We start from the raw sequence: 16,954 nt of genomic DNA on the forward strand, positions 1-16,954 counted from the left end.
AAACATTGGCAAGAGACTGCTATTTGTTGTTACTTACACTGCTGCTTTCTTTGATAATGATCAACAAGAACCAAATAATAGACTGCGTATGATAGAACATGTACTGAACCAGTGTTTAGCGAAAATTTTTCTCCGTTTGAAAATCTTTGCGGCCGCTTCTTTAGTACATCAAATTCTGCACAGAAATTAGTCATCTTACATTTAAAATCTAGTCAGTTTCCGTGCTTCATTTCTGACTGTATCACTATTAGGCATAAGAATAATACGAATATAAACATGACACGATACGTATATTCTTCCGCGTTTGCTGTTGTCTCACTCTAGTTTCGTAGTTTATTATGCAGACAGGATTTAAATGAGATAGCAGCAAACATGAAAGAATACATGGCAAAATGTTTATATTCGTATTATTCTTATGGTGAAGAGAATACTGCATGTGATTCACATTTCATCAGGTTCCTATTAGCAACCATCTAACCATCTCTTCTCACAGGTAGGAATAAAACTCGGAACGTAGAGTTGGCCACAGTGACAAACATCCCTAACAGTCTTGCCAGCCGGATTTTCGTAGTACATTGAAATTCTGCTACATTCGAAGATGAACAATACGGAATTTGTATTTACTTCGTTGGATAATGTATGAAAATGCAGTGGCCGAAACTCGGGCGGAGAAAAAAAAAAGCTCGTCTTCTAACTTTTTTTTAAATTTATTTACTGATGCAGAGGTTTTGGCGCCAGTATTTATCTTTGTGCCCACAAAGCATACTTGTGTAGCGCTACATATATTCGATGGCAGAAGTTAGTTGTGGCGGCACCTATCAACATTTTTCAGAACTTTCGCTTGCTTTGCACTCGATTCTAAGCCGCAGGCGGTTTTTTGGATTACAAAAACCGGGAAAAAAGTGCGGCTTAGATTCGAGTAAATACGGTAACTAACCTAAGGACATGACAAACATCCATGCCCGAGGCAGGATTCGAACCTGCGACCGAAGCAGTCACACAGTTCCAGACTGAAGTGTCTAGAACCGCTCAGCCACACCGGCCGGCGGCATCAAAGTCTGTTGAAATTGGTTGTTTGTAAATAGAGAATTGTTTATGCAGTATGGCTGTAGAAAGCTTTTACCAAGTAAAACAGATTGCCCCTTCTAATTTCTCAGCATGAGAAAATTGAACTAAAACAAAATGGTGCAGCCAAATGATAAAGCGGAGTATTGTATGGTAATTTATTTTCAGCAACAGCAAGCATGTTGCAGTTGTGTCAGGCCAATGCAGATGACATCTTTTCCTCTCTGCTAAAGCTGTGTGCTTCATATTTGCAGCTGCCAGAACTGTAGTACTGTTAATTCTAAATAAACTTACATAACTTCTCAAATGGGTCTTGCTGTACTCATCAGTCTTAAGTGTGCTATGTATTCTTTCCAACAGAACATATTCCTGTGTCTTTATAACTCCTGCCCAGTTTACTTGCAGTGGAACTGTGTGATTTAGCTTCAGGACTGTTCATTAACAGCTTGTACAAGTAGTGGAAGTGTAACAACAACTAGGCATATTATTCTGGAACGTTTACAGTATTGAGAAAATAGTGTACTTGTCTGCATGCTATTTTGAATGGCCTCAAAATTTTATTTCCATTACAGACCAAGATTAATTTTGAAATAAATAGTAACTGATGATTGTTCTTGTTTATTGTTAGTGAGTTGTTCTCCCTTCATACCCCTGATTAGGTTGCAACATTCATAATTTGTTACAGTCACTACAGAACACTTTCTTTATAACTTTATTTATTTTTACCTGCTATCATTTAATATTATGACTGGTCTCTCTACAGTGCAGCTTCAGACAGCTTTAGGCAGCTTTCTTTTGCCTCCACGGCCCCTTTGCCACGCTACTGAGGAGGAGTTTGGAAGCACTGTGCGTGATTTGGCAAGACGTTTCTTTCACCACCTGCTGCGCCATCGGCTACTTGATAAGGCTTTCAGACTGGCCATTGACTTGGATGATGGTGATCTGTTTTCTGATATATGGCACTGTGCCAAAGGAATGGGTGAGACTGTTATAGCTGATGCTTCCCGCGAACGTGCACGTCTGATATTTAGCCGCTGTAGCAGCCGGTCGAGCTCACACTCAGGTCTGTTCCTGTAAATTTTTGTTTCTTTATCTTTCTTTTCTTGTGTAAGCCCCACCTTACCCCAGTAAATACCACTTTAAAATTATTTGGTTCACTTAATACTCTAAAACAGAGGGGAATTCATGGTTCAGCTCTGATTTGTTTATTCCTTAATAAGTAAGCAACAGGATGCAAAATGTTACATTGAGGCTCTCCTCGAAATTCACATCAGTGAGAAATTACAGTGGGCATTTACAGGGTTTGATCATAGATCCATTACTGTTCTTGCTCAATACTGATGATTCCCCATTTGATTTGGAAAAAAACAGAAAAAAAATCATTTTACAAATGGTACAGGTATTGTTAATATTTTCAAATGCAGATTAAAATTGTTACTTCCTGTAACTCTTTCACCATAGAGAATTTCTAGATTTAATATACGTATTTACAGATATGAATAGGCTAGTGCACAGCCATTTACAAAGCAAATACAAGCAGTTTTTGTTCAACGTACACTTTCCACATCATGTTTTTCTTGAATCTGTCTGTATAACATAAACTAACTTAAAGTAAAATTTAAAGTTGTCAGTAAATAAGCCACAATTTCAAATGAATTTGATATAATTTATGTGTCAATAGGTTTAACCATTGTAGGAAAAAATGCTTTTGTAATAACACAAAACTTAGGTTATCTACCTTCCTAATCTACTATTCTGCCTTCATTGGCCTGGGGCTTAGGCTACTTTATCCTTAAATAGTCGTGCGTCCTCCAACTATTTTCTCAATCTTTTTGGGAGGAGGTATTTCAGATGTTTCCATGTTTGTAGTCACCTGTACCTAAAAATTTATTTTCCTTTCTGTATTCGACTACACTTACGAGCAGTTAAGTTGCGACAGCTGCCTAGTGGTGTGTAGCATAACCTTTTATCCAGAAGTGATGTGTTATGTATATTCTTATTTAAAATAGATGCAAAAATAAATGTACTGTTATTTCAAATAAGAGTAAATATACCACATCACTATCAGGTTGGAAAGTTACGCTGCACACTACTATAGTCCATGCTTAGAGAACCGGAGTGATAGGGAAGCATGGAGGTTTGTGAAAGTGCGGCAGAAGAGACCAGGCAAACAAAGCCCACGTTGTCAAACTGTGTTGCCATGGACAATACTCAGGTTCATTTGCCTATGGTACATTATACACATTCAAATCTAAGAGGAGAATAATAATTTTTAAAACTGATGTCAGTCAATCAACTAGCCTTCTTACAGACTTTGATGTTTTATGAATTCTTTTAATATGTAACAATGGTATAACTAAATGTACTGGAAATTGTTGTGACATTTTCCATTACTGTAGTTATCATATGGACTGTACTAGGAGTAATGCTCATTCCTGTGCCCCATGATCTTGTGAAAGGGCACTGATATCCACACTGTTTAGCGTCTGAGAATTGTAATAAGTATAAAATAAATTTATAAGTATAAATCACTGTGTGCAAAAGAAGAATTACTGATAGCAAAGACATTTGCATAAGATTATTGTATAAATGATCAGTACGTTGTCATATTTTTTGCTGTAAAAGAACTAACTTGTTCGACATTACCGTGAGAGACCACTTTTTGATACACTGACGAAGCAAACAACTAACCATCTTTGATTATCTCAAAGGAATGCTGCTGGATGATGTCGAAAACCACCAATATCTCGGCAGGGATAACGCTCCCGGTTACTTTAAGGTCATTTTTTCCAATTTATGTTTTGATGAATTTATCCAGCCACATTCTGGTGAGTTATTAGAGTATAGAACACATTTGGAAAAGCTCAAATTTCACAACTAACTTGTTAGCTGGTTCTCCGTGGACAATATGTTGAAAATTGTAACAAGTGATTGTCTGCATACTTCTTAGGATACAAATTACCAGTCAGTAAAGGCTAGGAAGTTCTCACAAGTATTTATGCAGTTGATCTGTTGACAAACAAAATCATTTTTTAAAACCACGGATCGGATACGCTCGACATTTTCTTCAGATGTGCGTGACCGATCAGTGCTCTTCCTTTCCTATATGTAACCAACTCCCAAGAATTTTGTATGCCAGTCATGAATCTGCTTGTGCAAAGTTGCCTTCTTGCTGAATCGACAGTGGAATGTATGTTGCACGTGAATAATTGATTGACTTTGCACAAATGCCAAAACAGAAAATTATCTCTGTTGTGGTGTAGTCGCCATGTTACTACAAACAAACAACTGCGCGGCTATGTCAAAACTTTGAACCTTCCTCTGTCCAGTGACATGTGCAATGTGTTTCCGTCTTTTATAGTTAGCCATAAACAACTGAAATCTGTTCTTTCTTTTTGAATCACCTGTTATTATTACATTAGTTTGTTCCAAAGTCTACAGCGTAATACCATCGTCACTGCAACCAACTCTGTCCACATCATATGATCGTAAATTTATGGTGATAGGTTCAAGGCTTACATCCATCTTCACCTCCCTATCAAAGTCTTCTTTCTGAAGTTTTTCAGTGTGGCACTCTCTTATTTCATTCATCTTTCGCAGGAATGTGGCTTGTGCTGCAGCTATGTCACTTCTTTCCATTAAAAACTTTCTTCCATCATTAATTTTAACATATTTGAAACCATTGTCTTTTAAAAATCTTTGTACTGATGATGTGCACTGTTGAATTCAATTGTGAAATTGTCACAAGTTTTTGTGGTGTTGGATGGTCACCATCTCTATACATTTCATACACAGAGTGCCTTAAAACATCCTTGCCAAACTATCCATTCGTGTTATAGGTTTCTTGTGATTTCAGTCCTTTTCAGGTGACGCAAAACCTATTTTTCCTGAGATTTCTACAACTCTGACACTTTTGTCTACAATTTGTTGTATAGTTCTCTTGCTCAAACCACATGCTTCTGCAGTCCATTCTTGTGTCTTCAGAATATCAGCACAGGAGTCCCACTTTTAGATACACATTTGAAAAATTTATAAATGGGGTAAATAATCCTCCTCACCTGCTTGTGGAGCACTTCACATTAGTTCCATCGGCTGACATATTTATTATGAAATCCCACTAACACATTTGTAGATACATCTTCAGATACATCTTCACAGCTACACTGTTACAAGAAAATAAGTGGCAGATGAATGAATGATTCAGCCAAATGAATGAAACTACATCATTGCAAAGAGTGGGAACAGAGTGTGATTCATGCGTTCTCTTGTAAAGGTGAACCACTCTTTCCTAAAATTCTCCCAATAAACCGAAGTCGGCCATTTGACTTTCCTAACACAGTTCTCACATGCTTGTTCCATCTCATATGAGTTTGCAATGTTACGCCCAGATATTTAAATGACTTGACTGTCTCAAGCAGGACACTAGTAACATTACAGGTTTGATCTTCCTACTAATCTGCATTAACTTACATTTTTCCACATTTAGGACTAGCTGCCATTTGTCACACCAACTGGAAATTTTGTCTAAGTCGTCTTGCATCTTCCTACTGTCACTCAACTTCGACACCTTACTGTACATCATGGCATCATCAGCAAACAACCGCAGATTGCACCACACTCTCTGCCAGCGCTACACTCTGAGGTAGCAGCCTGAAGGTGACTGACCATAGCCAAAAGTTCATTCAGCTGTTCTCGAACTGCGGCCAGCTCCTCCTTTGTCCGCACAAAAAAAGCACACATCCTAGCAAGACTAACTAAAGAAGTAATGAATACTCACCGTCAATGACCAAGTACTGGGTTCTATTATTTAAGAAGTCTTCGAGCCACTCATATATCTGTGAAATGATTCCATATGCTTGTACCTTCCTTAACAGCCTGCAGGGGGTGCCATGGCAAATGCTTTCTGGAAATCTAGAAATATGGAATCTGCCTGTTGCCCTTCGTCCATGGTTCACAGTACTTCTAAAACCATGCTTATTCGTGGACGTAAGCTTCTCAGTATCGAGCAAATTTATTATATTTGAACTGAGAATAGGTTCAAGGATTCTGTAGCAAATAGAGGTTAGTGATATTGGTCTGTCATTTTGCAGGTCCATTCTTTTACCCTTCTTACATACTGTAGTCACCTATGCTTTTTTCGAGTTGCTTGTACTTTGTGCTGGGTGATAGATTCTTTGTAAAATCTAACTGGGATTCCATCTGGAACTGGTGATTTATTTACTTACAAATCTTTCAGTTTGCGTACAGCAAGGATGGTTATTACTATGTTGTCCATATAGGAGTCTGTCCAATTCTCAAATGATGGTAAGCGATTTTCCTGTGTGAATGATTTCTTGAACATGAAATTTAAACTTCGGCTTTTGTTTTGCTATCTTTGACTGCCACACCAGACTGGTCAACAAGGGATTGAATGGAAGCCACAAACTTAGTGATTTTACTTAAGATCAGAATTTCCTCAGGTTCTCTGACAGATCTCTTGCTAAGGTGTGATGGTAGTAGTTGTATGCTTCATGCACAGATCTTTTCACAGACACCTAATGCATTCCCTTTTGAACTGTGAGTGCAACAGCCTCTGCTACCTCAGCATCCTCCAATTTTAGTTATTAAGCTGTAGTGGGTCTTCTCCATCCTTTATCCGCTTATTTGGCTCTAACTCACCAGATCACGACTTATAATGTGCTTAAACTTTGCCAATAATACCTCTACAGCCATCTAACTGTAACTAAGACAAATGCCAATTCACTGTCTAAGTGAGATACTAATAACTGCTTATCGCTCTATCCAGCAGAAACACCCTCCTAGCCTTCTCAACTGATAAACTTCCATAATGATAGTTGCTATAATGACATCATATTTGCTAATCCCCATCTCTATACTGACTTTGTCGATAAGGTCCAGCCTGTTTGTAGCTACAAGATCTAAGATATTTCCATTGCATGTGAGCTGCCGAGCTAGCTGTTCAAGACAGTTCTCAGAAAACGCGTTCAAAAGTATTTTGAAAGACTGTCTGCCTGTATCCCCCGCAATGAATCCATAGACATCCCAGTTTCTACTTATTAGGTTAAAGTCGCCTCCAACTAATATTGCATGTACTGGGTATTTACACACTATTGACCCTAGACTTTCTTTGAATGACTCTAGAACTGTCACAGCATAATCGCGTGGGCAGTAAATATGTCCAACAATTAACTTGGTTTCGCCTACATCTGTTATACGTGCCCAGATAACTTCACTGTCATACTCAACTTCCACCTCAGTAGAGACAATGTTTTTGTCAATTTGAATGAGCACCCCCCTCTCCTATGGTTTCTAATCGGTCTTTCCAATGTACATTCCATGGCTTGCTAAATACCTCAGGGCTTTCCACTTTGGTCTTCAGCTGGCTCTCGGTCCCAAGAATAATTTGAGCATGAGAACCCTAATCACAAATACTTTGACAGTTTACTGATAAAATTATGATAGTCGAAGCGTGTTTATTCTGAACGCTGTTTAACTTCCCTTGCTGCAAATTGACTGTCGATTTTCATCAGAGCAGCTCAGATTACTGCCTAGCCTAAAAAGCTCTCATGTGCACTCCACAAGTAGTCTGGTTTACCAGAGTAGCTGCTCCCTTTGTGTAGTGCACCCTTGACCTATCAAGGGGTGTGCTACAAATTCCCAGATAGATCTAGCAATCTGCAGCCAAGAGAGTCATAGAGTTGATGAACTCTTTGGTTGAGACTCTCCATTCAGCTCCAAACCAAAGGACCCCGATCAACACTGAACAATGTTGCAAATTGCAAGCTCTGCTTGCACCCCACATGCAAGGCCAGCAGTCTTCACCACTTCTGCCAGCCACCCGTACGAACTGAGGATGGCCTCAGAATGCATACAACAGGTGTCGTTGGTGCCGATGTGAGTAACAACTTGCAGACTACTGCACACAGCATGCTTGGTAGCTGCAGGCAAGGCCGCCTCCACATTTTGGATGAGGCCCCCCAGCAGACATACCAAGTGCACATTGGCTTTCTTTCCAGCCCTGAACACTATATGCCTAAGGGGCTCCAAACGTGCCCAACAGAGGAGCTCCCAATAACTAGTAAATGCTTCCCCCCAGGTGCCTGCTTAGACCCTGCTGGAGGAGTGGCCATCTGTCCACTCACAGGGTGAATGGGTGAGGCCAGGTGGCCTGTCTCCACATTGGCCCTCTGCCTCGAGCGACGTGAATGCATTACCGCTCGCCACTCACCCTACTGTGAGGGCAGATCCACAGCGTCGGGAGCACTAGGAGGTGTCTCGGAAGCATAGCCAGTGGACAAAACAAGCAACACCTGAGATGTCCCACATGACACCTTCTGTGCCAGCGCTGCACCCTGAGGTAGCAGCCTGAAGGCGACTGACCATAGCCAAAAGTGCATTCAGCTGTTCGCGAACTGCGGCCAGCTCCTCCTTTGTCCGCACACAGCAAGCACACACCCTACAAGACTAACTAAAGAAGTAAACTATAAAATTAGCAGACTCCTTCTGCAAAATCCTGAAGAAAGTTTCAGTAGAAGGGAAAATTCTAGAAATGGCTAAACAAATACAGCATCCAAAGTTAAATTTCTTTGAATAACTTCTAGGCTCTTTCAAATTGTACCAGGAGTCACACAAATAGACTGTTTGACACCATTGTTATTCAACTGAGTGTTGGAAAAAGTTATAAGAGAATGAAAAATATAAGAAGGAAAATAAAAAGTTAACTACATTAAGTTGAATAGATTGAAAGAAGCAATAAAGTTTTTGGCCTCCACAGATTATCTTGTAATACTAGATTGGAATCTCAGAGGATGCAATGAAAAGACTAGAAATTCTGAAAGAACCGGCTGAGAAGGCAGGTTTACAAATATTGTTTGCAAAGACAGAGTATATGACCAAGAAATTAGAGAACCAAGTATGGCAACATCAAGAAAACAAGCAACTTAAAATATCTGGATGAAAATATAAACACAAAAAGTGAAAAAGAAACAATTAAAATCAGAACTGAAAAAATGAAAATACATGAAACTGAGAAACCAGTACAATAAGAAATGTATTTCTAAAGGTGTTAAATTAAGGCATTATAATACAGTTGTAAAACCAGAAGCCCCGTATGAATTAGAAACACCACATTTATCTAGAAGCAAAATGACAAAAGAAGATTCAGAAAAGATAGAAAGAAGTGTCCAAAAGATATTAGGTCCAATCAAGAACAAAGATGACAATTCGGTTTTGAGGCCAAATGTGGAAGTCATTACATGCCAAAATAACATAATCTCAGGGAAAGACATGTTACACTCTGTGAACATCTAGAGAGAAGGGAAAGACGTGTTACACTCTGTGAACATCTAGAGAGAATGGAAGATGAAAAATTAACAATAAAGATCCATACAATCTTGCAAACCAGGAAAACGTATGAAGAAAATGGGTGGGGAGGCAAGAGAAAAACAAACTTGGAAGAACTGCATATTGAACAGGAGAAATTACTCAACGGAGACAAAGAAAACAAATGAGAAGCAAGTGGTGTCAAATGGTTGATGATTAGAGCTCATCTGAGAAAATGAAAGTGTCCTGAAGGAGGATGAAAAAAGAAAGGAGAAGTAAATAACTGTCTTGACATGGTCATTAGTTGGCCTTTAGCACAATGAAAAACAAAATTAACTGTACGTTGATCAGAAATAGGATGCTTCCTTTTCAGATGCCAATATACGGGCAACTGATACATGATAAATACATAAATTAAAAATATGATCAAATCTACAGTTTTCAGAACTTTTAACTAATTTCTTGAGAGGAGAATGAGGAAGCCAGGAAATGAGGAAAGAATGCATAAGAAATATGTGCTCTTTAGAGAAGAAAATGTTTTTTCAAATCTCGGATTACTAGAGTCACAAAATAAAGGCAATACTGAGATTCCAGAGTATCACTGATAGTGACCTGCCGGTAATCAATGCACCAAAGATGAGAAACAAATAGAAATTGCTGACTGAAAATGAAAGTTAAGTAGGCAGAAGTAAGATGAGAAGAAAATTTAGTGAATGCAGCGAGCAGGCTCCATATGAACAAAAGTGGGGAGGGGAGGGAGGCTAAAATGAAATACAGAATTTTCTTGTAATCTTCTTGGAAACAAATCAGATTTGTATATTTCAAGGAAATCTCACCTGATGTGTGTTGTGAATTCAAGTTTGATTTCGCTGTAGTCAAAATTGGGTTACTGTTGCTATTGTTCATGTCAGTAAGGCCAGAGTCACTACAGATGATCTTTTTTGTGTAACTTGGATGGACTGCACAAATAAGGGTGTTCATCATCTTTGTGTCCACTGCAGAATGTGCTTGAGTTGTAAAGTATCATTTGTCAGTGATTATAATGTTTACAACTGCCTTAAGACAATTACATTCTTATTAATAAATGTGTAACCTATTTTTGTTTGTGTCAAGCAACACCACAGCCAGGTTTAATATTTTTCAGATTCATCTCAGTGTTCTCGTTCCTGTTGTTCTGGATGCTCTGGTTGTGATAGCCGTGATACAACGAGTGACGACTCACCAGAACCACCACCTCAGCCGCCACCTCCTCTTCCAGTACCAAGACAGCAAGGGAGTTCAGTGAGAACACCTGGAGAGAAACCAAAAGTGAAGTTCTCTGACACTGTCACTCACATTCTTGTGCCTGTGAGTATTAAAAACGAGATGCAATATATTGTTGCTGCCTATACCTCCCACACATGTTTTGGTTTCTAATGCTCTCTTATTTCTGTTTTGACCTCACATGTGTAACTATGGTAACATCTTGATGGCCATTTCATTTACGTTGAGCTGTGAACGTATTCAGTATTGTTATATTCATTAACTTTATTTGCGTGTAATGTTCCTGCTATCTTCCTATACCTTTGAGGTATGGGGAGATAAGCAAAGGTGAAGGAAAAGGTGTTAAAATGATTGAGAGGTCAAAAATAGAATCACATGATGCCTCAGTTCCTCAAGCACCCTTTTCTCTATCTTGGCCTCCTTCTCTCCTGAAGTTTCATAAGTCTCTTTCAGTCTGTGAATGGAGTGAACTGTCTCCCTCACCCCTTTCCACAGCTCTCTGTCCTCACTTTAGAGGAGAAATCTGTGGTTCACATCAACTGCAATATTTTACATCCTCAACTTTACAGTAATTGCACTGCCAAGATTGTACCACCCACAAGAGCCAAAGTGGTTTTTACCTTGTAAGCTTCAGCAAAACTAGAGATAGTTGAAAGTTGTATGGTTCATTTAATGAGGTAGATATTTTTGTTATAATAAAGTGTGAGAATGGTCATGTGAGGAAATACAGGGTGTCCATACTTAAAGTTCCAGTTTAAAAATGCTGTAGAAAGAGAACCATTGCTCAGAATGACAAAATTTGAGCAGCATATTGACACAGGGGGAAATATCAAGCAGAATAATAATAAACAAAAATTTGACCAATAGATAGTACTGTAAGTGTCAGAATATGCACACCAACAGACACAAGCCATGCAGCTGTTCCTCAGTTTGTGTCCGAGACGCTCAACATGACTGTGTCCATGAATTATCACACACTGCTGGTTAGCTCTTTAACAAGAATGGTGACTGTGCACCAGTAGCTGTGCAGTAGTTTCGTACACTTAAGGGTATGAAAAAAGGCATTAGCGGGAGGACTGCTAAGGGTTTGGAGAAAGGATTACAAAATTCGAAGACGTGGATCCTTTCGAGGTGCAGTATGGCAGAAGGAGGAAATTAGTTGACCTGATCTCTGTCAAAAGATGTGGTACAGCATCACAAGAGTGGTTGACTGATGGTGTGTGAACATTCAGTGCACAGAGAATTGCTGGAACACTGGATGTGGCTGCAAGCACGTTGTAAAAGGGACATTCAAATGAAACCTGGTCAGTGGAGTAAAGTAACGCTAATGATTTTATTAACTCAAAAATGTAGTTATACACAGTACACATACTCAAAAATGGTCACATTTATCCCATTGCAACACTAGCCAGTTGAATCCATCCTTGAAGAAGCTAGTAGGCTGCTGTCAGATCCAAGCCTGGACCCAGTCACACACTTTGTCGTCCGTTGCAAATCGATGTTTGCGAATAGCTTCTTGTATTAGAGGTCCAGACACATGAAAGTCACATGGTGAAAGGTTGGCGCTGTACAGTGGATGTTCCAGTGTTTCCCACGGAAACTGCTGCAATGTCGTCTTCATTGCATTGGTCGTGTGTGGGTAGGCATTATCATGCAGGAGGATAACACCATTGAACATGCCTTGGTGTTTTGACTTGATGGCTCGTCTAAGGTTCTGTGAAGTGGCTTGATAACTGTGGGCAATGATGGTGGTTCCCCGTTCCAGGAACTCGACAAGCAGTGGGTCCTTGTGGTCAAAAAAGGAGGACATCATGACCTTACCATAATTGATGTGCACAGCCTTTGGTTTCTTTGGAGGTGGTGAAGTCGCATGTTTCCACTGCTTGCTCTGACGCTTGCTTTCTCGTTCAAAATGGTGACACCATGTTTCGTCACCTGTGACAATACACGACAGAAATCCGTATTCCTCCTCATGATAGCATTGCAGATGACTCAAAGAAAGCGCCATTCGAGTATTGCTCTGTTCGGCAGTCAGTTGGTGGGGAACCCAGTGCACACAGATTGTTCGAAAGTTCCATTGTTGGTGCAGTATGGTGTGGGCGGTGCCCACGCTAATATCCAATAACCAATGGATCTCATCCACGGTGATTCTGCAGCTGTCCAAGACAAAAGCATTCACTTTCGCAGCCATTTCCGTGTGTTGACACGATGAGCTTGTCCAGGATGAGCATCGTCTTCCAGTGACTCGCACCCCTCAAGGAATCGTTTGAGCTATTCCACAGCACTTGAATGACTCAGACCATACACAGCCTTCATCAGTCGATACATTTCATGGCTTCCAACTCCCTCTGCCGCCAAAAATTGAATCAATCCTCATTGTTCCTATGTACTTGCCTGCAGGTTCAGTAGTGGACGATAACTTGTGAGACAACCTTCTCTTTGGCTTGAAACCACACTGGTGCTATGCAACATCAAATGGTGTGCATGCATCAGTCTCTCTACCAATAGATGGCGCCACCATACCCACAGTTATGTGGAGTCACCTTATGTGTAAGCCAAAGGTAGACACACTGACCAGGTTTCATTTGAATGAACCTCTTTAAGTCATAAGGAACGTCCTGCATCGATATCCATACAGAATCACCCATATACAGGAGCTGCTTCCTGATGATCTGAAAGCAAGACAAGCATTTGCTCTGGAATTTCTTGCTGTCATGGAAGTGGACAATAAATGGCCATGGAACATTGTGTGGATAGACAAAGCCCATTTCCACGTCCGAGGACATGTCAGTATGCAGAATTGCAGAATAAGGGCAACAGAAAATATGCACACACATCATCAACTGGTACCACTCATTGTGGAACGGTGACTTCGTGGGGCATGTTGATGGCATCATTTATCTTAGGATCATATTTTTTCGAGGAGAGGAGTACTGTGGATTTTGATACTACTAGCATCACTCATAAATGCTATGCATATCTTTTGCACACCGACGTCATTACAACCCTTCAGCAGTGTGGATGTGTGGGTAAGATCATTTTTATGCATCTTCATCAGATGGGGTTATCTGAAAGATGTGTTCAGTGCTCCAGTTGTGGACATGGCTGAATGTGACCCCTGAGACACTCCAATCGGTTGTGGAATATGCCTGATTTCAGCTTGTGGTAGAAAATGGTGGACAGCATACTGAATGTCTTGTGCTAGTCTCATGACAGTTAGAAACTGATATTGTTTTGCTTTTTATGTGATTTTTGGTTCCAGGAAATTAAAAACCAGTGTCATTTTGCTTTTTATACAGTTTTTGGCCCCAGGACAATTAAAAACCAATTTTTCCCATCCGATGTATTACAACCTTGCTGTGGTGGGTTGGCTTACCTAACCAACAGTGCCACAGCTGTTTACTCCCAAACTTGTGCAGTCTTGCACATTGAGCAGAATGGATAGTGTAATGTGCAGCTCAAACCATGTCAATAATATGCAGTTCAAACTTGACATCATCTTTCTACAGCATTTTGAAACTGGAACCTTCATTATCGGCACTCTAGATGCAGAAATGACTGTATATGCTGATGGGACATATGAAATCTCTTACGTCCCTTTGTAACAGGACACACTTTATGTAAACAGTCTCATAGTGCCAAGCTCATGAACTATGTGCCTGATGGCAACTGTAATTGTTTTTGACTGGGTTGGTTGAATTGATCTGGATATATGAAGGGAGGCAGTGGGAGATGCACATTAACTGCAGTCAGATTAAAATTACCTGATAGTTGATGCCTGTCACTTGCTCCTACAGTGTTGCCACATCGGCTGCTGGTTATCTCTCATCGATTACTGGTTACCTCTCAGTTACAGGTGACACAAACATGGAAGACCACTTTACGAATGCTTTTAAGGAGTTATGTGGAGTAATGTTGGAAGTGGCTGATGCGAGGGATGTTGTAAATGCGAGATGCTCTGCTGACAGCTGGTTTTAAGTGACAAGTGGCTAAACTGCGACAGATGATGCATTTTTATAGCCCTGAATTTAAACTCGTCTTCTAAACTAACCACAACCTTGTTATATGCAATGTGTCCCAGAGAACGGCGATCAACAATCTGTGGCTGAACTAAAATTGTGATCGCTTTGTTCATGGTGATTAAAGCTAACCTCTTGTATTAGAAATTAAAAAATTCATTTACTCAATTAACTGAATAACAGTTGTAATCAAACCCTTTTAATTAGATTTATAAATAAAAAAAATTTCATTGCTTTTGATGAGATCCAAACCTGTGACCTTCAATACGTCAGGTTTACACGCTAACCGTTGCACTGTGCCACAATGCTATGTTAAATAGCTATATTTGTAACTGTGGTGACGCAATCACAACAATGAATTGCAGCTTACAAAAATATGGCTTCACACAATGTTTTGCAAAGCTTATCTAATGTAAGCCGATCTCTGTGATTATGATAACTGTATGTGTGACACTGAATCACATCTTGTGCGGAAGTATCCAGTAGTGTTTGCTTAGTGCTGTGTTTTGAAACACATGTATTTCATTAACATTGTTGTGTGTGTTTGTTGTTTTTGGCGTGGTTATCATGTGCGATGAACTACAAAATAAAAATGGCATACCCATGATTCGGGATCCAAACTCATCAGGAAAGAAAGATGGAGAAGGAAAAGGAAATGGAAATTAAGTGGCCCATCATTGTGGCAGCTTTGCAACAGCGAATGATTCAGGCGTGACATTGAGCACTGAGAGTGGACAAAACCAGCTCCAGCACATGAAGTGTCAATTATCACATAATTTTATTGGGCTACAGTGAAAGTGTATTAGAGACTATATGCAGAAACTGAGTACTCACATGTAGGCATGTGCCAGTTGAAGTCACTGTAAGATATTGTGGGGTACTCAGATAGAAAACTGCCAATGTTGCAGTGTATACCGTGTTTACTCGAATCTAAGCCGCACCTGGGAAATGAGACTCGAAATCAAGGAAAAAAAAAATTTCCCGAATCTTAAGCCGCACCTGAAATTTGAGACTCGAAATTCAAGGGGAGAGAAAAGTTTTAGGCCCCACCTCCATATTGAAACAAAGTTGGTCCATTGTAATATGAGACACAATTTAGGTCAAATGAATGACGATACAGCTACAGTAGTTTGGTTCGAGTCGTAAGCTTAGCAGTTAAGCTTTACCAGGTAGCCATTGCTATGCGTCAGGCGCTCCGTCCGTATTTATACGGGTGCTCTTCCTTTTTCACGTGCTTCGTCTAGTTTGAATTGATTGTTTATTTTTCTTTGATCTGATAAGTGCCGTTCTCTTTGTTATAGGTGTTTACGTCACTCTAAGCTGAAAATGCATTACTGTACTGTATCATGCATTGTGATAATGAGTGTTAACGACATGTCGCCGCTCGCGGCAGGCTTGCTTTTGTGCATGCTAACTCCGCCCACAATTTAAAAAAAAAAAAAAAAAAAAAAAAAAAAAAAAAAAAAAAAAAAAAAAAAAAAAAAAAAAAAAAATATATATATATATATATATATATATAATGGAAGGAAACATTCCACGTGGGAAAAATTATATATAAAAACAAAGGACAGGTATACACTAGCACACACGCACATATCCATCCACACATACAGACACAAGCAGACAGTCTTTCCGCTCCCGGGATTGGAATGACTCCTTACCCTCTCCCTTAAAACCCACTTCCTTTCGTCTTCCCCTCTCCTTCCCTCTTTCCTGATGAGGCAACAGTTTGTTGCGAAAGCTTGAATTTTGTGTGTATGTTTGTGTTTGTTTGTGTATCTATCGACCTGCCAGCGCTTTTGTTCGGTAAGTCACCTCATCTTTGTTTTTTTTATATATATATATATATATATATATATATATATATATATATATATATATATATATATATATATAAAGATGAGGTGACTTACCGAACAAAAACGCTGGCAGGTCGATAGACACACAAACAAACACAAACATACACACAAAATTCAAGCTTTCGCAACAAATTGTTGCCTCATCAGGAAAGAGGGAAGGAGAGGGGAAGACGAAAGGAAGTGGGTTTTAAAGGAGAGGGTAAGGAGTCATCCCAATCCCGGGAGCGGAAAGACTTACCTTAGGGGGAAAAAAGGACAGGTATACACTCGCACACACGCACATATCCATCCACACATACAGACACAAGCAGGAAATATGTCTGCTTGTGTCTGTATGTGTGGATGGATATGTGCGTGTGTGCGAGTGTATACCTGTCCTTTTTTCCCCCTAAGGTAAGTCTTTCCGCTCCCGGGATTGGGATGACT

At 39.8% G+C, this 16,954-nt stretch overlaps 1 protein-coding gene across 1 annotated transcript in view; it reads left to right on the forward strand.

Moving 5' to 3' along the window:
* LOC124803090 (WD repeat-containing and planar cell polarity effector protein fritz) overlaps positions 1 to 16,954 on the forward strand; it is a 65,896-nt gene that overhangs the window by 42,011 nt on the left and 6,931 nt on the right. The window contains exons 10-11 of the mRNA XM_047264239.1: positions 1,829 to 2,128; positions 10,532 to 10,734. Of these exons, the coding sequence (XP_047120195.1) occupies positions 1,829 to 2,128; positions 10,532 to 10,734 (503 nt within the window). The remainder of the gene's footprint in view (positions 1 to 1,828; positions 2,129 to 10,531; positions 10,735 to 16,954) is intronic.

This window comes from Schistocerca piceifrons, chromosome 6, assembly GCF_021461385.2.
Source record: "Schistocerca piceifrons isolate TAMUIC-IGC-003096 chromosome 6, iqSchPice1.1, whole genome shotgun sequence".
NCBI lineage: Eukaryota > Metazoa > Arthropoda > Insecta > Orthoptera > Acrididae > Schistocerca > Schistocerca piceifrons.